Here is a 21,632-nt window from a genome sequence, read left to right on the forward strand (position 1 = left end):
ATTTTTTTTAACTAACTTCTGCCACCATCTTCTGACAGCCATAACACTTTTATTCTTTCATCAATATAGTTGTGGGGGGGCTAGTTTTTTTGTGGGGCTCTTTGTAATTTTGGTACAATTGGTACCATTTTGGAGCACATGACTTTTTGATCGCTTTTTATTATGGGCACGGTGTGACCAAAACAGTGCAGGTTTTTTCCTGACAACATTCGCTGTGCGGGGTAATTAATGCATTACTTTGATAGATCTGACTTTTATGGACGCGGCGATACCAAATATGTTTTGTTTTTTTTTTAAAGTTTTTTATTCTAATTATGGAAAAAGTTTTGTTTTTTTTTAAACTTTCATTACCTTTTATTTTTTTAATAATTAATAAAACATTTTTAAACTAATGTTTACATTTTTTTTAGTCCACATAGGCAACTGCACGGCACCCTGTGATTTCATCGTGGGGATGCCTTTGGGACCACCAAACATCAATTGGAGCTTTTAATTGCCGCTGTCAGAATTGACGGGGGCATTTAAAAGCCTAACAGCTGGGATCAGGAGTGCGGCTGATCAGAGCTGTTGTAGGCAGGTGTCGGTTGTAAAAAACAGGCAGCACCCATATTGTATGGAGCAAGATCCACCCCCGATACCCCTCCATACAAACTACGAACGCACAGGATATAAGTGTACTTCCTGTAGCGTTTAGGGGTTAAATATAGCAATGAAGACCTGGTATATAATTACTCATCACCAGCACAGAAGGAGGTTCTTTACTTTAAGAGCGACGAGACTGTGGAACTCTCGCCTGAGGAAGTGGTGATGGCAAAATCCATAGAGGAATTTAGGAGGGGACTAGATGTCTTTCTAGAACGCTATGATATTACAGGATATAGACCTTAGGTGACCAGCGGGCTTGAAGATCTCAAATGTTGACCCAGGGATTACTCTGGCTGCCATTATCGAGTCAGGAAGGAACTTTTTTTCCTCCAAATGAGCACAATGGCTGCCTGGGTTTTTTTTTGCCTTCCTCTGGACCAACAAGGAAGGGGGTTGAAACAGGCTGAACTAGATGGAGATTGTCTTCATTCAGCCTAACATACTATGTTATTATGTATTAGGCTGGTTTCACACGAACATATATCGGCTCAGTTTTCACGCCGAGCCGATATACGGTGTCCTCATCTGCAGGGGGGGGGGGGCGGATGGAAGAGCCAGGAGCAGGAACTGAGCTCCCGCCCCCTCTCTGCCTCCTCTCCGCCCCTCTGGACTATTTGCAATAAAAAGGAGGTGGGACGGGGGCGGGGCTAAGTTCCAAGAATTAGCCCCATCCTGCCTCTCCTCATTGCAAATAGTGCAGGGGGGCGGAGAGGAGGCAGAGAGGGGGCGGGTACTCAGAGCACTGCTCCTGGCTCTTCCAGGCTCCCCTCCTGCAGAGAGAGACGACGTATATCGGCTCGACGTAAAAACCAAGCCGATATACGTTCGTGTGAATCCAGCCTTAAGTTACTAAAGATTGACACATTGAGGAGTTGACATACCTGTCGATTACAAGCTCCAACAAAACCATGTGTGAAAGCTGCGTGTAGTCTGTCTCATCCTCCGTATAATCGTATCTGTCCAACAACTGCACTAAGTCTAGATCACAGGCCATCTTATCAGGAAACTTCCAGGACGGGGACCGCACAGCGCCAACTCTGGAGAACACATCAATCAGAGTACCCTGGAGATCAGTAATGTCCTTCCTGAGACTCTCCATACACGTACGATCGCCCAACAGGCACATCATGTTCCTAGAAGTAGAGCAGACACATAGGGTACAAGACAATTACGGGAACGCAAACTTCATGTGATACAACTCATTAAGGGGGGGCAAACTGCCAAAGTCTTATTTTTAGATTATCAGACAGCAATGAACTCCGGCACGGTACTTGCATTGAAGCAAATACAGCAGACAATTACTTTAAAGGGGATCTGTCCCTACTTTTAGCCCTATGAGCTAAGCTTATGGGCTGAAAGTAGGTGATCCGTGGAGTCCAGAGATGTAAGTGTTATACTTACCTTTCCTGTTCCTGTCAGGGCTGGAAGCCACCAATCAATGCAATGAGCGTCTGCTAAGTAGTCCGACCCATTATAAAATTAGAATGGGCGGACTAATTAGCGCTTCCAACACTGACAGCGGGGGAATGACGGGGGAGGTAAGTATAACACTCACATCCCAGACTCAGTGGTCACCTACCTCCAGCCCATAAGCTTATCTTATAGGGCTAAAACCAGGTGACAGAGTCTCTTTAAAACTGTATTACTAACATAAAAGTGATTTAATGGATGCTATGAGGCTATACCATTTTACAAGAATTCCTTCCGGTCTGTAGAGGAGTAAAGAAAACACTTTACCAACCACTCAGCACACAGATCACCAACATGTAGGCACTTTATCTGCAGATTTGTTGCCCCAGTTTTGGATACTGGGGTGATAATGACGCTTAGATCCCAGTTCACACTATGTACATTTGCGGCATTCAGGCAGCCCGTGTCACCTTCTAATGGCTGAATAATAAAACATATGCTTTGACTATGGGATAAACCATCAATCTAGTACACCGCTCGATGATGGGACTAAATGTATTCATATCATATTTTCTTCTCTTTCCTTCTTTATTCTTCAGGGATCTTTGTGACGGTCATGGACCCGCCGATGACTTCATGGTGCGATTTATAAAAGGGTAATGCTTTCATACACTAACCTACCAAAAGTAATGGGACACCTCAGCAAGGATCAAAAGTAGTGTTTATTTACATGTTACTACTCAGTGGCCCTAATGACATCGGATACCCTGCCTGACATACTTTGTACTAACATCTGCTACACTGCAGCTGCAAACGTCTGGAGAAGAATCACTGAAAGGGAGATATAAAAACAGACAAATGATCCCTGAAAACAGCCATATACTTACTAATACAGGGGGGCAGACATGTGCAACACCTAAGCATGCAGGCAGCCATACTGCCGAATGAGGGAGTCGGTTACCCCTGTGTAGGACACCGATGAGACAGCCACTCACATAACCTCCTAATATAGAGTGGGGTGGCTGCTTAGTGCATACTCGTACTCAGTGTAGTCAATACAGGGTGTCAGACCTTCTGGTACATGTGGTGCACTTACAGGCCAGCAACCTATTAGTGATGCCATATATAAATCCGGTGGGCTGCCCTGCACGCCAAAGGTGAACCACATTAGTACTGGCACCCCAGGCTCCCTTGGCATTTAAAAGCCGCACTGCATGTGAATAATAAATGCGGGGTATTAGATGATATTTTGGCCAAAATACTTGAGCTGACAAGCCAACGTCAATATTTACTACTCTGTGTAAGGCCTCCTTCACACGGGCGACAAAGTCGCGCGATTTTGTAGCATTGCTACGATGCTACAAAAATCACATGTATGAGAAGCCCATGGTTTCCTTCACACATGAGATGTTTTGTAGCATGCTACAAAACGACACACAAACCTCGCAGGTCCGGTGATATGCCCGCGACACGCTAGGTTTTGCAGCCTGGTTTCCCTATGGAACCTTCCTCTCTGTTGCATCGCATCGCACGAAAACACGGTTTGCTTGCAATGCGATGCAACTTTGACAGTAGCAGATGCTACAAAGTCGCATGATTTTGTAGCATCACATGCGACTTTGTAGCGCTACAAAATCGCGGTATTGCTGCGAAAAAATCGCAGCGATATCGTACTGTGCAGCGATGCGATATCACTGCGATTTTCTCTCAGCGATGCAGTGTCGCCCATGTGAAGAAGGCCTAAGAGTATACACTAGGCAGCCACCCCCCTCTATATAGGAGGTTGTGTAAGTGGCTGTCTCATCGGTGTCCTCCACAGGTGTGAATTGCTCCCTTATTTGGCATTTGGCTACCTGCATGCTGAGGTGGTGCAGACATCTACAAAAGTCTGGTGAGATGCATCGGCCATCTATAATGGTGCAAGGAGTGTCGGCACCGTACAGTTGAGTAATGGAAGAACGTTCTATGGAGTAATGAATCACGCTTCTCCATCTTCACATCAGATGGATGCACCTGTGGAGGAGCCTTGGGAAGACTTTTGCCTGAGTGTGTTGTGCCAACAATTAAAGGGGTTGTCCCGTGAAATCAAGTGGGGTTATACACTTCTGTATGGCCATATTAATGCACTTTGTAATATACATCGTGCATTAAATATGAGCCATACAGAAGTTATTCACTTACCTGCTCCGTTGCTAGCGTCCCCGTCTCCATGGCTCCGACTAATTTCTGCATCTTCTGGCTTCTTTAGACGCGCTTGCGCTGTCCGGTCTTCTGCTGTGTTGACTGGGGCCGCTCCGGCGTGCTCGCGCCGGACAGCTGGTCTGCGCATAGTCATCGTAGCTCTGCTCCGTCACGTGGTGCCGATCAGCCAATTAGGTGGCTGTAATGGCAGTGGAACGCAAGACAGGAGAAGATAATCCACGGTGCACCATGGGAGAAGACCCGCGGTGCACCTTGGGAAAGGAGCGGCGGCCATCTTTAAAAGAAGAAAAGAAGAAACTGCCCGAACGGGGATGCAGGTAAGCGATTTTTTTTTTAAATAACAAAGGGATTGTTTTTAACGGGGCACAATGTGGGGGTATGTAGAAATTTTTTTTTTTTATTTCGCCGCGGGACAACCCCTTTAATTACGGCGAAGGTTCATTTACTTCCTGGGGATGTTTTACTTGGCATGATCTCCATCCATTGGTTGTAGTAGCAAGAACCATGAACATGGAGGCGTATCTTGATACCTTTCACAATAATGTGCTGCTGACAATGTGGCAATACTCTGGGAATGATCAGCAATACTTCCAACAGTACCTTGTCACAAATCCAACACTGGTTTATGTTGGTTTGAGGATATGGATGTTCCACGACTGGACTGGCCTGCACAGACCTGAACCCTACTGAACATCTCTGGGACGTTGGATCAGGAAATATGAACAGCATCCATCTTCTTTAATAGAAAACACTAGACATTTGCAGGATGAATGGAGGGCAATACCATATCAAATGTATCACATGTTAGGAGAAAGTAGATCATGAAGAATATATGCCATTAGGACCAAAGGAGCCCCGCGAATTATTAAAATATTGAAATAAATACAACTTGTGATTCTTGCTCAGCTGCCCAATTACTTTCAGTAGGATAGTGTGTTTATGACATGCCATGATGCAGGTTACGCGCGGGACATTAGGCAAAGAAACTTGGGCCAATAACGTGCTTGCCAATACGCGTGTAAAATTACAATCCTCAGGCGTCACGAGGGTCGCAAGCGTTTGCCATTGATTTCATTGATAGGAAATTTCCATCCCACCCGCCTGCACATCATGCGAGCGCCATGTCCTTTAAGATTCCATTGAATAGAATGGGTGAGGCATTCCGAGGAAACATCCAAAGACAGAACACGCTATTATCATCCTCACTGCGAGGAAATAATCCCTCATGTGAATAACTTCACTCAAAAGAATGCTGCTCCTATTGGTGTGAGTTCTATGGGTCCCACAACACAGAAAACCTGCGTGGGAGTCTCCCTGTGTGAATAAGCTCTAAAACTAAAGACTATTTGTAGCACATTAAGCACTTCCAGAGGACATCTGGTTATGGCTAGAGATGAGCGAGCGTACTCGTTAAGGCACATGTGTCAAACACAAGGCCCGCGGGCAGAATCCGGCCCGCTGCCTCATGTTATGTGGCCCGTGGCGTGCCGACGCCACACACCACTGCAGCGATTACCAGCTGGGGTGCCCCGCTGGTAATCGAGCTGTTAACGCTTATCCCAGGGCACACTGACGTCAGTGTGCACCTGGGCTCAGAGCGAGCAGAGGGGGGAGCTTATTATTATTACTGAGGGAGGGTTAATGTTGCTCTGGGGGTATTACTACTGAAGGGGTTAATATTACTAATTGGGCCACTTTGGGGGTCGTTATTTTTACTGGGGCCACTATTCTACTGCGACCACTATAGGGGTCATTATTAGAGCTCGTTCACACGGGCGTAATCGTATTTTGGTCGCACAAATACACTGTGTATTTCCGCAATCGAAAACCGCGTATGCCTGCATATTTGGGCATGCACAAAAAGAACGCAGATGGGCCCACTGAAATGGTGCGCAAATATGCAGTGAATACATAGGTTTCCTGCGCATTCACCACGTATTTGCGCGGCCCATTCACTTCAATGGCCTATTGGGGTGCGTAGTACGCAAAAAAAATAGGTGAAAATATACATCATGTGAATGAACTCATTGAAATCAATGGCTTCTATTCACTGCATATAATGTACGCAAATACGCTTGTGTGAACGAGCCCTTAATATACTGTCTTACAGTTGGCCATTTGAAGGTCACCATAAAGCCTGATGTGGCCCTCGGCGAAAATGAGTATGACACCCCTGCGTTAAGGCAAATTACTCGAGTGAGTATCACCATTTTCGAGTACATGCCCGCTTGTCCGAAAATATTTGAGGGCCGGCTGGGGGTGAGCGGTGAGGAGAGAGATCCCCCCCCCCCCCCCCCCGTTCTCCCCTGAATCTTTTCGAACACGCGGGCATGTACTCGAGAATGGCAATACTCGCCCGAGTAGTTTGCCTTAATGAGTACACTCGCTCATCTCTAGTTGTGGTGTTTTTTGGTGAGAAAAAAAATGCAAAGAAACACCAGGAAAATCCATTAAAAAAGTGTCAGTTTCCTCAAACCGCTGTGTGTGACCCCGCAAGCATCTCACAGTCTAATGAAAATCACTTGGAGTAAGAAATGCACTAAAAATTGATTAAATGAATCATTTATTTTAAAATACCGTAATCACAATTCTGTTCTGGGCCAATAAATCATTAATATGTCTGCAATTACCCCCCCCCCCCCCCCCCCACACGTGACAGCCCCCCCACCAGCTCCCCTCCCTGCTTGGGGCTCAGCCAGTCTGAACTTACAATTCTTTATAAGCTCCCTATTATATTAGTCGTTCAGAGCGGCGGCTCAGCGGCGTGTCCCGTGCGGAGAAGTATCAGCCAGTCCTATGGAACGTTGGAAGCGAGGCTCTAATTCCATCTGTAAACATTCATTGCCATGACAACGACGCGCCGTGCGTCTGACGACAGACGTCATCGTGCGTGCTCTTGGTAGCCCGTAAATTGTGTTATGTTTTAGAATGTACCATGTGCAAGCAGTGCGGCGGGCTGTGTGTGTGTGTGTTGTGCTGGTTGTTCACAATCATGTGAATGGCAGCACTAACCCCGCTACTTGTAATAGGTGACTCCGGCCGCTACGTGGCAGTGGTATGCTCCACTTCCGCTTCCGCCCGGCCGCTACCAACTCCTAACGCGCATGCGCAGTCGCCATTTTGCTGTCCTGCGTCTGTGGTTTCCCTCTACGCACCGGGAGAGGCGGACAATATGCCGGCGGGGCCAGTACAGCTGCTGGCGCCTCAGGCGCCCGACGGAGGACAGGTAGATGCGCAGCAGATGTGTGGGCAGTGTGAAGCTGTAGTCCCCGGTGACCTGAGAGACGGCGGCCTGCACACCCGTATAGAGGCGCGTTCACACGGCGCATGCGTGTTTTACATCTGTAGCTGACCACTGGCTATTCCCCGCAGCTCTTGTGCAGCGTCTCTGCATGGGTGATCTGCTCCCCACTCCCCGTGGCGGCTCTTGTGGATCACTAGTAGATTCTGCAGTGCATTTCCTGTATTTTCCATGTGCAAAACCTGCTGTTGAAAATCCGCACCAAATTCGCAGCTGCGGTTACAGATTTGGCGCGGATTTACTGCGGAGTTCAGCCTTTCTGTTACAGTTTGCCGACCGAGATTCGCAGCACAGTAATTATAATGTGATCACCATCCGCTCGGCCGGGTGCTTCCGGTCTGATTTTTTTGGCAATTTTTTTTTTTCCCCCCTACGTTTTTGATTGAAATTTATAAAGTCCGTTTGCTCCTAAATGTGGAGGATTTCCCCCGTGGCCATGATGAACGTGGCCTAGATCCGCAGCACATCCATCAGAACTGCAGAGATTTGGGGCAAACTCCACATCAGGGGGTGATCGCTGCGCCAAAATCATCTCCATATGTGGTTTCTGATGCGGATCTTTTGCCGCTGGCAGCCGACTCCACCCCGTATGAACGCAGCCGTGGCGCTCCTTCCCGTGGACGCAGTTACTCCACCAGGTCGCCTTGGAATCTGTCGCTGCAGATATTCTGCATTAAAGTCTGCGTCCAGCTGCGCAATCACCGCCTGTTTTGTGGCATTCACAGGATTAATGACATTTCCACCTTCAGGATTCACGTTTGTGTTTTTGCGCCTCAGCCTAAGGCCCACGGACGGATTATCGCTGCAGAATTGTCGGTCAGACACCCGCCGCGAATTCCGCAGCCACGTCCCTTTATACGCATGCTGTGGTAAATGATTCTCCCCTGCCCACGCACGGGAATTGACTGCAATTTTCCGCTCGCAGGGGAGAAGCGCAACATGTTCTATTCTGTGTGGAAAGTTGCAGTCAATGGAAGCCGTCCGTCCTGCGATACTGCTGTGAGCACTGTGGAAGTACCACAAGAATCCACGTAAGCGCATCATACCCTGCGTTGCGCATGCGCGTCGGCTCGCCGGGCAAGAAACGGCGAATCCGAAGAGGGGAGTATGGTGTCTCTGGGGGGCGTCGGGTCTGATTCCACTGCGAATCTGACCCGGGCGTGGGCATGAGCCCTAATGGAGGTAAACAAATGAGGGATTTTTTAAAAAAATCTATATTAAATATATTCTAACTGTTTAATATAGAATGCCCATATGAATATTCCTATGTATAAAATCACTTACCTCCCTGGCTCGTGGTGTTTGGGACACCCTGACGTACATTTCACTACAATGCCTTCATCAGGAGGAGATGTGGCATGCATCATGATGACTGCCTCAATCAGACATTCACATGTTCCACAGCATCACATGACCGGCGCAAAGATGATGCCGTGTGCTATCGCCATGACAATGAAAGAATATATGGCCCAGTCTGATATGGGACGGGCAGCTCATCAGTCCTAGGAGTACTTACCAACAAGGAATCCCTGGGGGTTGTCCGCATGTATCCCTTATTAATCACTATATATATATATATATAATATTTTTTTTTTTTTGTAAAATCCCTTTTTATTCAGATTTTCACACTTCAGTTTCCAGTCAAGAATTCTGCACAACCATAGTCCCTCTGCAGAATGCAGCAGGGCAGAGCCTTCACTTAACGTTCCAATCCCCAGTCGCTGAAGCAGAGGCAGCACATATGTAGATATTAGCCAGTTGTAACTGCATTCTTAACCTGAGGGTAGTGGCTAGACGATGCCTGCAGTAAAGTATTTGTGGAAGTAGGGTTCCTGAAAACCTTTGTAGATACAAGGTTCCCTCTCATGGAGAATATCGGGGGGGGGGGGGGGGGGGGCTCAGTTCTCACCGGACTATAATGCTACGTCCATCTACTATTCAAATCACTCTGATATAACAAAGGAAGAAAATGCTCCAACTGCGACATGGAGCCCCGACAAATAATGTCCTCTACTAACCTAGACCGTGAGCGGACGGATTCATATCCCTCAATGTTACAAACCACTTCTCTCTCCCACAGCTCCAAACACAGATCTGCATCTGAGCGCGCACAAGTCGCTCTACGCCGCGTCCTACACGCAGCGGAGAAGTGGATGCAAGCGTGTTGTGCCCGGCAGCTTACTGCAGCATCATTTGAAACTTCGAATACCACCTCATGTCCGCGGGCGGATTTAATTAGCAGAATCCATGCTAAAGATCCGCAGTTCAAGATGCCCATAGGGAAGCATGGGCGTCCGCACTTCAACTTACACATGCAGATTTGCTTTCCATATTCCACATGCGGAAAACAAATCGCAGCATGCTCCATTTCAGTGCGGCTTCCATGGAAGTCATTGGAAGCTTTCCAATATGCGGCCTGTCTGCAATTGATATTGTGGATGGGCCGCAGAAAGGCAATAGTTAAAAAAAAACTACTGCGCATGTGTGCCCACGCGCCGTCTGCCACTTCTGCAGTACAGAAAAAAAACAGGCGCAGGGTTGCCGCGGGGAATGTCAGATTCCTTTGCGGGCTCCCGCATGCAGAAACTGACCTACCTGCGGACATGAGGCCTAAATGGGTCTTTTTCAAGCTTGATAAAGAGCTGTAGTAAAGATGGAACCATTGCTCCTACATTCGCACCGCCCCTCCGTTTACTTCATATGGACTGCCAAAGATGGCTGAATTCATGCATTCAGCAGCCTAATTAGAGGGAATTGTGCGTGCGCACCCGCCACTCAATAATCCACTTCGGATCGATGGCGGGGGTCAGACTGCAGGGACCACCAAGCAGCTGCTTATCCCCCTATCCTATGCATTGGGGATAACTTTTTTTTTTTTGTTGTTGGACAACCCCTTTAATAACAGCTCTATGGTGCTGCTGGAGATCTTAACCCTTTTAGGACCAATGGTGCTTAATGTGTTTTAAAGGTGAATGTTTTTCGCCTTTGTTACATAATCTACGAATACTTTTTATTTACTTTGCTTGGCATATTGGCCTTTCTTCTAACATTGGGAATTAACCTCTATTGTGTCACTTAGAATAATATATAGAGAAACATGGACACTGTTTTTGTAAAAAAAAAACGTACAGGGGTATTCCCATCTCGGTGAGTCGCAGCTGAGCTGAGAATACCCGCCTGCGTACCGTGAATGGCTGTGCTAGATCGCTGTCACTCCTATAGAAGAGAATGGAAGTTATAAAATCGGCATGGCACAGTGAGCTCCGCTGTCACTGTAATTCCCATTTACGAGCGGCCTTGTCCAGGCAGTAGTTCTCAGTGTCAAGTTTTCATTAAACTAGTTACATTTAGTTCTCTCTATAATAAATTCTATATTTCATACCATGTGTTTATTCCAATATGCTATGGAAAAGGCGGGTAATTGCTCTTGTTAACTATGTGCACTCATTTTATTTTTTTTTTACTCTTTTCACAGCAACAGATGGAGGAGGAAAAGAAAGAAGATGTTGTTCCATCGAAGCCCATTGTGGGAATTATCTACCCCCCACCAGAGGTGCGGAATATTGTGGACAAGACGGCAAGCTTTGTGGCAAGGTAGATGTTGGTTTTTGTCTGTGCCACCTGCATTATTACATTTACAATTTACCTACTTGAAATCTACACGATGGTTAAAGGGAGTGTGATCTTTGTCTAAAGACGTCTGGGTCTTTGTGTTTTCTCTACTTCGTATGGACTCTTCACAGGATTCATTGATATTGCAACCAAGTGATTATATTGAGTCTCCAACCCTGACGCCCCAAAAACATGGCTGTTGCTCACAGACCCCGACAGTTTCTCCTCATACATGCTGACTGATCTTTTATGATCAAAATGCTTTTTCGTGTCCGAAAAACAATTACTAAACTCTGGCTAGCACCCAGATTGTTACAAATCACCGATCCTGAGAGTTCTTTTAAGCAAACTACATTTATTCCAAGACGAGGAGCAATGAGACAAGTTCTAACAAGTCAGAATTCAAACAGCAAGCGGTCATCTTGCATAGAGCATATACACATCTTATACATTCCCTCCATACTTATATGATTACATCACCTTGAGACTACACATCTCACACCTCCCCCTCTATGTGAGACCCAGTCTTAGTTTGAGATTCAAGGTGTCTGTGAGTGCCTCGGACTAGAGAAATTAACCTTGTCAAGCTTCTTTCTGTGCTCTCCTGGTGAAATAAATCTATCACAGTAGGTTAGATCTATATTTGTGTAACTTTAGTGTCTAGGATGGATGGTAAGACTATTCTGGGTTAACACAATCAAATACAGAAAAAAGAAAAGGCATGTATCATGTACAAATGACATTGGAAGATACGGCTTTTCTGCAATAGTAGAATGTCGGCGTGAGTCCTCGCCGCCACCCCCCCCCCCCCCCCCCCACCTGAGCAATAAGAAAATAGAATCTTAGTACATGTCACGCATATGCATACATTCCTGCACCTGGCCCCAGCCAGGTCAAATATAATATCATGTAAGTAGGGCTGGTATCACATGACCAGATTTGGATTGCAGAATCCGCAATCCTCACCCGCATAGGCGATCCACAGTATTCCGCATTTATTACAAGAATAGAGCATTCGCATGTCCACTCACAAGAGCGGACAGCGATTGCGATTTCCGCTCATGGAAATAAAATCGCAGCATGTTCTATTCTTGTGCAGATTTAGCACGGACGGCTTCCATTGAAGTCAATGGAAGTCGTCTGACGTACGGCCCATCCGCAATTCACATTTCGGATAGGTCGTGGGTACCCATGTCATTGGCTAGTGACAGTGTGAGGAAAAAAATCTATTGCGCGTGTCTGACGGCGAGCCCCCGAGCTCATTCACAATACAGATTTAAACAGGTATGCCCAGACACGGTCGGAGCCCGATTTCACCGTGGGCTCCGCATGCGGAATCCGACCCGTCCGTCTGAGACTGGCCTTAGTCTGTATTAATTACAATACACTAGTAAGATGATGGTCTGAGAGCAACATGGCTGACTGTGGTAAAGCCTGATTCTCCTACACCAAGCACCTTTCTCTCCGACTTGATAACATCGGTTAATCTTTCAACTTTTTTTAATTGATATATAAATGCCAAGATCAAGAGATTAAAAAATGCGGTGGATGGATACACTAGAGTCTAATTTCTGTTCCTGAAACTCTAAGTATAGGCAACCAAGACTTGTAGACTCTCCACTACATACCCGAGTTCACAAACTCCCCAGACAAGAGTCTTTTAGTAAATGTTTATTGCTTTACTAGGTCCTTTCTCTTCTCTCTTTTTTTTTTTTTTTTTTAAAGTAATTGTATAATCTTTTTCTGCAGAAATGGTCCAGAGTTTGAAGCAAGAATTCGCCAGAATGAAATAAACAATCCTAAATTTAACTTCTTAAATCCAAATGATCCTTACCATGCCTACTACCGTCACAAAGTCAATGAATTCAAGGAGGGAAAAGCCCAGGAACCATCTGCAGCCATTCCAAAGGTCATGCAGCAACAACAGTCGGTACAGCAACTTCCTCAAAAGGTAAGCAATCTCAACTGATGGGTCAAGTCCTTGTACCTTGGCCGGAAACAAAGGATTTGGCATTTAGCATACACATTTTCCAAAAAGTAGTTTGCAGAATGGTTGGTAAAGTTTGGCAGCTTAGCAATATGTAACTGTATTCTGACCAGAAATCTTGGAGGGGTTTTCCTGCATTAAACTGTTGTTGATCTATCTTGGCACCCTCCCACTCCGCTGTTTGTTGGAGCTGCTGTGCTTCTTCCCAGAGCTGCTATCTGCTGAAAAGACACAGTTGTGTACAGTGTGCAGCACTGGGCCTGCAGTACCATTCCAGGCCGCAGCACAGCGTATGGAGCTGTGTGTATTTGGCGGACAGCAGCCCTGGGCACTATCACAGCGGCTCAGATGAACTCCACAACGGACCACTGACAATCTGCTATTGATTATCTATCCTTAAGATAATCATCAAAGCTTAATCCTGAAAACCCTGTTTAAGGACAAGCTGTCACAACCTCTGAAGACTGCATAAGGCAGTGACAGGCACACTGACTGCAACAATATGTCTGTCTTATGTATGTGGGTAGTAGTTTGTCAGAAACTTCCATTTTATTAGTAGCAGCCACACAGAGGACTACAGGAATTAATCCTAAATATTCATGAGCTGCAGCTAGCCCCGTCCCCACGACAGCCATAGATTGACAGCTGTCTGCTTAATGTTGTGCATATAGAATCATTGGCTGGTGGGCGGGGCTAGTGTGTAGCTCATGAATATCAACAACTACTTCCTGTAGTCCTGTGCATGCTGCTACTGATAATATGTACCTTTCTGATAAACTGCTTCACAGATACATTCGACCTAGTGCAACCCGTGTGCCTGTCACTACCTTATGTTGTCCTCCAGAGAGGGGGCGACAGATTCCCTTTAACCCTTTCCAATCCACTGTCTCATGTCTAAAGACCTGATTGAAGCCTGTACAGCTCCGATGTCAGAAGACGTCTGGCAGGGTATCCATACTGGAGATTACTGGCCGCCCTGTTGTTGAGGGCCTCTCCGCCATGTCACATACTGCAGTACTGGCTCTAGCCAGCAGATGGCACCATTGTATAATGGCAGAAAGAGAAAGCCCCCTAGGAAACCCTGAATCCAAAATTAGATTGCAAAGGGTTAATGTCATCTCCACAGAAAAGATAAGGGTGTGATAGATTGAATTCCACCTCAGATTCCTTCACACCTAATGGGAAAAAAAGCCTGTTTCTTAATCCTGTGTTGTTCACTGACTGAAAATGGGAGAAAACTAGAAGAGCTGAACACCCCTATGTTTGGGTGGCACTCTTCATTGAAGTTTATGGATAAGATGGCACTTAATTCAATTAAATCTTAAACCTTTCAATCAAAAGGAAAGAGTCTCCAATTTCGAATATGTTGGAAAAGAAATGGAAATGAAGTTCGAAATGTTCCATGCTTATTTTCTGACCAATTTGTTTTGTTAGGTCCAGGCTCAAGTGGTCCAAGAGACCATCATTCCAAAGGAACCTCCTCCAGAGTTTGAGTTTGTGGCTGATCCGCCTTCTATATCGGCCTTTGATCTTGATGTGGTGAAACTGACTGCTCAATTTGTGGCTCGTAATGGTCGCCAGTTTCTCACACAACTGATGCAAAAGGAACAGAGAAATTACCAGTTTGACTTCCTTCGGCCCCAGCACAGCCTCTTTAATTACTTTACCAAGCTTGTGGAGCAGTACACCAAGGTATTCATTTAAGTAGTTCGTTTCTTACACTTTCTGATTCTTTTTATTTTTTATGATTTGTTCCATTTGAACCAATCCCTTTTCAAACGAAATGGTAGGTATTTTTTGTATTTCATGGCATCCATTCAATAGTTCAGCAACTGTATAAAACATTTTTGTGCCAAGTCCTTCAGAGCAGTGTTCCCCAAATCCAGTCCTCAGGGACCGCCAACAGGTCATGTTTTCAGGGTTTCCTCAGTATTGTGCAGGTGACGTAATTCTTGCCCGTGTCTCAGACATTACCACAGGTGTTCTTACTATAGGATATCCTGAAAATTGACCTGTTGGTGGTCCCTGAGGACTGGAGTTGGGGACCCCTGCTTCAGAGTATCTCTTCGTCCTGGCTGATAAAAGCGGTCTGACCTCTATATGCTACAGTAGGCAATACAGAATGGGGTGGACCTCTCTGAATATACTCCTTTAAGATTGATCTCAGAAACTGATTATATACCATAAACTAATATTTTTGATACTATAAATTCTTTTATAAAGTAGTCCAAATGCCTTAACCTTGTGCCATTTTTTTATGTTGTGTTTGAATTTGTTAACTCAATGAGGCTGCTGAATATTTGGTGGTATTGCCAGCGAATAAATATTTTCAGTATTACATTTTTTCCGTAAGTGTGCTTCAAGAGGCAGCTGGTGAAACTGGCATGAGTCCGTTAGCTGTTCTGCAAATGATTGGCTTTATTACAAAGTTATAAATAAAGATGACTCCGCATGCTCTCCTGCTACGACACTAGATAGCACTTTGTAAGTGATCCTATTCGTCTGTTTCAGATCCTGATTCCTCCAAAGGGATTACTCGTCAAGCTGAAGAAAGAGGCTGAGAACCCCACCGAGGTTTTAGATCAGGTAACTGTAAAACGCCGTTTCTTTCTTGGAATTTTTCCATGCTTTCAGTTTGCTTAATTTTTCAGCAAATAGATTACTCAATGTAGCAACTGTATTCATGCCACCATTCATGCTTCTGCATCCTAGTTACTCAATACCGCACATTGACCCTTGCTACATTATGTTTTTGTAAACCCAAGAGCTGAGTAAATATTTTTATAAAAACGTGACTGTCGTGTTCAGCATTCTCTAATAAAATAGTGTGTGTTTTATATATAGAATTTTTTTGGCCAAATTTTTATTGATGCTTTGTCTCACAAATGGTGGATTTGTTTATGAGCTCTCATTTTGTAATTGTGTATTATTTAGGTTCGTTACCGTGTAGAGTGGGCAAAATTTCAGGAGCGGGAGAGGAAGAAAGAAGAGGAGGAAAAGGAGAGAGAGCGTGTGGCTTATGCACAGATAGATTGGCATGATTTTGTTGTAGTAGAGATTGTTGACTTCCAACCTAATGAACAAGGTAAGGGAGAAACTGAATATTACAGGCGCTGAAGCATTTGGGAGAGGAGTACTTAAAGGAGTTCAAATTAATTTATTTTTTGAATTCCTGCTCCTCCTATTCAAAAATAATTTACTCTGTTCTCACGGGTGGTTGCATCTTCTGAGCATTGAGGTCTGATTGGCTGCAGCAGCCTCTGATGTCCCATAAACAGGCGGGCTGCAGCCCTGTCAACACAGACCCTGTGCAGAGGACAGAGCTGTGGTGACCCACAAGAGGGGAGTATACGTTCTCTTATTTTTAGGTGTGAGGTGCAGGAATTAAAAAGTAATTTATATAAACTTTGACAACCCTTTAAAAGTGGTATGTTACACACTTGGCACAACGTCCTATAGCAATCAGCGCAACAAATATGTTCTATTAACCTCTTCTCTGAGTCCATAGAGCTTTTTGATTTTCTTTTTTTTTTTCTCATCGAAATAAAACTTGCTGTCTACTAAGCTGAGATATTAAATGAACTCCTGCTTGTCCAGGATCTCTTAGTGGTCTATAGGTATTTGCAATGTATCTTCTTACATTATGTATTTGTAAGTAGATAGATGGCAAAAGAGGAGCTGTTGCCTGTAAAGTATTGGCATATGGTGTGGATTTTGATACAGATCAACAGTAGATTTCACCCTTTCAACTGAAATGGTTAAATCTGCTGTGGATCCATGTCAAAATCCAGCATGTGTGAATGCACTGTAAAAGTTGTCAATTTTTGGCTGGCCTCTTTAAAAAAAAAACAAAAAAAAAACAGTTGCAAGCTCCCTTTAAACTAGAGCGTTTTATAGTGGTTAATAGCGTGAATTAACAGGATTGTTAATAGCTTGACATTGTCTTTTGAAAGGTAACTTTCCTCCACCCACAACACCTGAAGAACTGGGTGCTCGTATTTTAATCCAAGAACGATACGAGAAATTTGGAGAAAGTGAGGAAGTGGAGATGGAAGTTGAATCTGATGATGAGGAAGAGGTGAAGGATGGCAAGAATGAGGATTCTTCTCAAATGGATCAGGATACTCAAGTTCAAGATATGGATGAAGTAAGATTTGATTGTGTTTATTTTATGGAGATTTTTTTTTTTCTTTTTGACCAAAGTATGAGGATCCAAATTTAAAAAATCCAAACTTGCATTAGAGAGATTTGTGCTCTTGGTATGTTTTCTTACACAACTTGCTGGAACATTGTACTGCCAATTCTCATGGATCTTTGACTACTCAGCTCTTTCCCTTCGTGTGTGATGAACGTTTGCTCTGTGTAATACTGTAGTGTGCCTATACCTAGTTTGAACCATAGACAATAAAAACTAGTCACCTCTGCCTATGAGGCAGCCTTCTGCTTAACTCGCTAGATAAATCATCATCTCGTCTCCTGATCCTTTTACCTGGAGGGGAGAAATGTTTACAATAATGGATCTTCAACAGAGTGTAGCGTTCTCCTGAGCAATTACTGTTACTAATCCCACTACATGTCCCAGCTGTTGTACAGATGAGACAGAAATGATGGCTGTCTAGTGTAAGGCCACATGTAGCAGCAAAGATTCCAAGCATTTGTGGCAGCCTTGGTGGTGTTGCATGTGGGGTTACCACGAACCTGTGCAATTTTGTTTTTGCCTTGTGGATTTTGAGGGTGTTTGACATATTTTACTGCAGCTACATGTGATTGAACGGATTCAGGCTGGATTTAGGGATTGCTTTACCATTTGCAGCAAAATATTAAAGTCTGCATGCAAAGCATATGTGTTTTGTTTGCATTTTTGGGGTCAATGACATGTATGTGGTTGCCACTCCCATTCCCCATAGGCTCCTTTATTGAACTTTAATGTGTAAGTAAACTTTTTTCAAACTTTGAATCAGTGGGGGTATGGATGCTGACACTCCCACCGGTCGCTTAAATGAGCTGGCAGAAATGCTCATCTAAGCACTGTGCTCGTTCAGCTGTTTCAGTCATTCCTTGAGGCGGTGTACGAGTTGCATGGAAAATCTTTGGCGTTCATACATCGCTCGCGGTTACAGCTGGATGGGCACAGTGCTCAGCTGAGTGCTTCTGTCCATTCATTTTAACTATCAGTGGAGGTCTCGGCACCCGTACCTTCAGCGATCAAAACTTTTAACATGTCATTGCATGTCAGAATTTTGAAAAAGGTTTAGTTATATTTTAAAAACATAATAAAATCACAGACAAATTAATAAAATGGCAACAAAACTGTTTAATAGAGGCGTTCAAAAATGGCAGGAGCCCTTACTTTCAATTGTTTTGCTGTGCTGACTAGTGTTCTGATTTTCTTTCAGGGCTCCGATGATGAGGATTATGCTCAAAAGGCTCCTCTTCCTCCTGAGTCACCAATGCCACCACCTTTACCTCCAACTCCAGACCAAGTGATTGTCCGTAAAGATTATGATCCCAAAGGTTAGCATAATTGTTGTTGTTGGCTTATGGAAGGCAAATGTTTTTTTGAATCTTCTACCTTATTTATGGTCCAAAACTTTTCTTGTACTTCCAGCTTCTAAGCCGCAGCCGCCTGCTCCTGCACCAGATGAATATCTAGTTTCGCCAATCACTGGTGAGAAGATTCCTGCCAGCAAGATGCAGGAGCACATGCGTATTGGCCTTTTGGATCCACGTTGGCTGGAGCAGAGAGATCGATCCATTCGTGAAAAACAAGGGGATGATGAAGTATATGCCCCAGGTGAGGAGATTTACCTATGCTATTAAAAAAAAGGGTGAAATCTGTCTGTGACAGGTCGACACCATTTGGGGTGGATTCACTGCAGGTTTTTCCTCCGCCATGTGTATGCCCCCCTTAATTTTTTATTTTTTTTTACATACATGGTATTGACTTTTGAACATGAACTACCTAATACTGGCTTATTTTATGCACAGCCACTATTAATTTAATTTGTACACAGCCTTATTTCTGTGGCTCTGTTATTAAGTAAGCATAAAGTTGGTGATTGGAATTGCGCTCTCTCTGTTGTTACCTTAAGTATTTTTTGTTCCTCTACTTAGGATTGGATATCGAAAGCAGCTTGAAGCAGCTGGCTGAACGCCGTACTGATATTTTCGGTGTTGAGGAAACTGCCATTGGTAAAAAGATTGGAGAAGAAGAGATCCAGAAGCCAGAGGAGAAGGTATGGCGCTTGTCCCTCGTGCTTCCTTTTTAAGCTAGATACAATTATAACAATATGCTTTAGACCACTTAACCCCAATTAACATTTTTTTTTTTTTTAATCCTCTGGTAGGTCACATGGGATGGGCATTCTGGTAGCATGGCTCGTACTCAACAGGCGGCACAAGCAAATATAACTCTGCAAGAGCAAATTGAAGCTATCCATAAGGCTAAAGGCTTGGTACCAGAGGAAGATGGCAAAGATAAGATTGGACCTAGCAAGCCTAATGAAATCAACCAACCCCCACCTCCTTCTGCACCTTCTATGCCTAATTCTGCACCACCAATGAATTCTGCTCCAAGGCCACCTCCACCTGTGTCACTTCACCAACTCAACCCTCCAGTGTCCCGGCCACCAACGGTAATTACTACAATTTCATGTTGTTTAGAAATATGTTTCAAGAACTTTCTATCACCTAAGAGTTAAACTTCTTATTGTATTAAAATCATTTTCAAATGGAATTAAAGGGGATATTCCCTTCTCAAACTTGGCATATCCACAAGATATGCCATAAGTCTGATAGGTGCACTAATCTTAAGTTATGGCCCTCGCTGCCTCTAGCCACCCAGAAGGCAGTCAAAAGGATAGAAATAAACTTTCTGTATCACCCATAGAGGTTAATGGGAGTTGTGCCATCAGCATAGCACAGTAAGCTACTCTGTTCCCTTTTATTCTTGTTCTGCAAAAACTCTTTAAACTGAAAGTGGTTAAAGATTAATAATTGATATTCTACCTTTTAGATGCCACCTCCTATACGTACTACTATGGTATCTGCTGTTCCTGTAATGCAGAGGCCCCCAATGGCATCTGTGGTCCGTCTTCCTCCTGGTTCTGTGTTGGCTGCTCCCATGCCACCAATTTTACATACACCTAGGATTAATGTGGTGCAAATGCCACCAAACCCACCTCCAATGATGGCACAGAGAGCACCACATATGATTGTTCCTGCTGGTGAGTATGGCTTTTCAGAGGTGGTTTGTGTATTGTCTTTTTCATTAGGCTTTTGTATGTTAACCAGAGCCCTAAACGTATCACCACTAACTATAGAAACTGCTTAGCTCCTGGATTGAACCTTTATCTGCAACTCCTAATTAAAATTCTATAACTTTCAGCATTTGTTCCTGCTCCACCTGTTGCCCCTGTACCCGCTCCTGCGCCAATGCCCCCAGTTCATCCCCCTCCTCCACTTGACGATGAACCATCTGCCAAGAAAATGAAGAGTGAAGATTCACTGATTCCAGAAGAGGAATTCTTGCGTAGGAACAAGGTATGTAGGGTTTTGTACATTCTTTTTGCAAATCATGGCTTTTGAACTAATCTTATTATTGGAAAATGTTGACTTTTATAGTATAATATACTATAGTTTTTCCAATTGTGTTGCAGGGCCCTGTCACGGTCAAAGTACAGGTTCCCAACATGCAAGATAAGACTGAATGGAAGCTGAGCGGTCAGGTGCTGGCTTTCACTCTGCCGCTGCCTGATCAGGTAAAACATTACACACATTGCAACTTTTCTAACATCTGGCAATGCATATGACATGGCGGCAAACTATCTATGGTTAAGATGCCAATCAAGAGCATTTTTTGTTATACAGGTCTCTGTAATAAAGGTTAAAATTCATGAGGCGACTGGCATGCCAGCCGGGAAACAGAAACTTCAGTATGACGTAAGTAGAATTAACTAAATTTGCATTTACTAATGTTTCTGAATTGGTTTTTTTGTTTTGTTTTTTTATACTCAATGCTTGTTATTTTGTTTAAAACGGGTAATGTCAGATTACTAATTGTTTCCTTTGCCCTTCTGCAGGGTATCTTTATTAAGGACTCAAACTCCCTTGCTTTCTACAACATGCAGAATGGAGCAACAATTCACTTGGCTTTGAAAGAGAGAGGAGGCCGAAAGAAATAGGCTCTAAAATAGTATTTTGGTTATTTTTCGACCAATGTCTGTTCTCTAATACAAGTACACTGGTTGTGCTGTTAAGTTACTTCGTGTAGTTCGGCTTGTAGTATACACATTTAGTCTATATTGAGTAGTTTTACATGTTGGCTGTAACAGAATCATCATTTCATTTTGATTACCGAGCGCGACGCCATGCAGACTGTTGCACTTTAAGGTTGACATGCGTATGCTGAGATGTAAGGTATGACTGATCTGAAAGAGTCAACATTTGTATCAATAAAGTCTCTGAGAACGAAAA

The 21,632-nt window shown here is 44.2% G+C and overlaps 2 protein-coding genes across 7 annotated transcripts in view; one reads left to right on the plus strand and one right to left on the minus strand.

The window, feature by feature from the left end:
* CCDC157 (coiled-coil domain containing 157) overlaps window positions 1-7,291 on the minus strand; it is a 37,361-nt gene extending 30,070 nt beyond the window's left edge. For all 6 annotated transcript variants that reach the window (XR_010792855.1, XM_066603770.1, XM_066603771.1 and 3 more), the window contains exons 1-2: window positions 6,968-7,291; window positions 1,527-1,778 (exon numbers count right to left, since the gene is read on the minus strand). Coding sequence is in view for 5 of the 6 variants with exons in the window: in XM_066603770.1 (XP_066459867.1) it covers window positions 1,527-1,774 (248 nt within the window). In the remaining variant the exon portion in view is untranslated. The remainder of the gene's footprint in view (window positions 1-1,526; window positions 1,779-6,967) is intronic.
* A 52-nt stretch (window positions 7,292-7,343) lies between these two features.
* On the plus strand, window positions 7,344-21,632 carry SF3A1 (splicing factor 3a subunit 1). Its single transcript, XM_066603775.1, has 16 exons — window positions 7,344-7,483; window positions 11,034-11,152; window positions 12,920-13,121; window positions 14,592-14,849; window positions 15,669-15,743; window positions 16,092-16,242; window positions 17,111-17,304; window positions 18,554-18,671; window positions 18,766-18,951; window positions 19,272-19,393; window positions 19,505-19,792; window positions 20,173-20,383; window positions 20,545-20,699; window positions 20,816-20,917; window positions 21,027-21,098; window positions 21,239-21,632. The coding sequence occupies exons 1-16, from the start codon at window positions 7,430-7,432 to the stop codon at window positions 21,338-21,340; spliced, it is 2,409 nt and encodes an 802-aa protein (XP_066459872.1). The 5' UTR covers window positions 7,344-7,429; the 3' UTR covers window positions 21,341-21,632.

Source organism: Eleutherodactylus coqui, chromosome 5, assembly GCF_035609145.1.
Source record: "Eleutherodactylus coqui strain aEleCoq1 chromosome 5, aEleCoq1.hap1, whole genome shotgun sequence".
In the NCBI taxonomy this organism is placed as follows: Eukaryota; Metazoa; Chordata; class Amphibia; order Anura; family Eleutherodactylidae; genus Eleutherodactylus; species Eleutherodactylus coqui.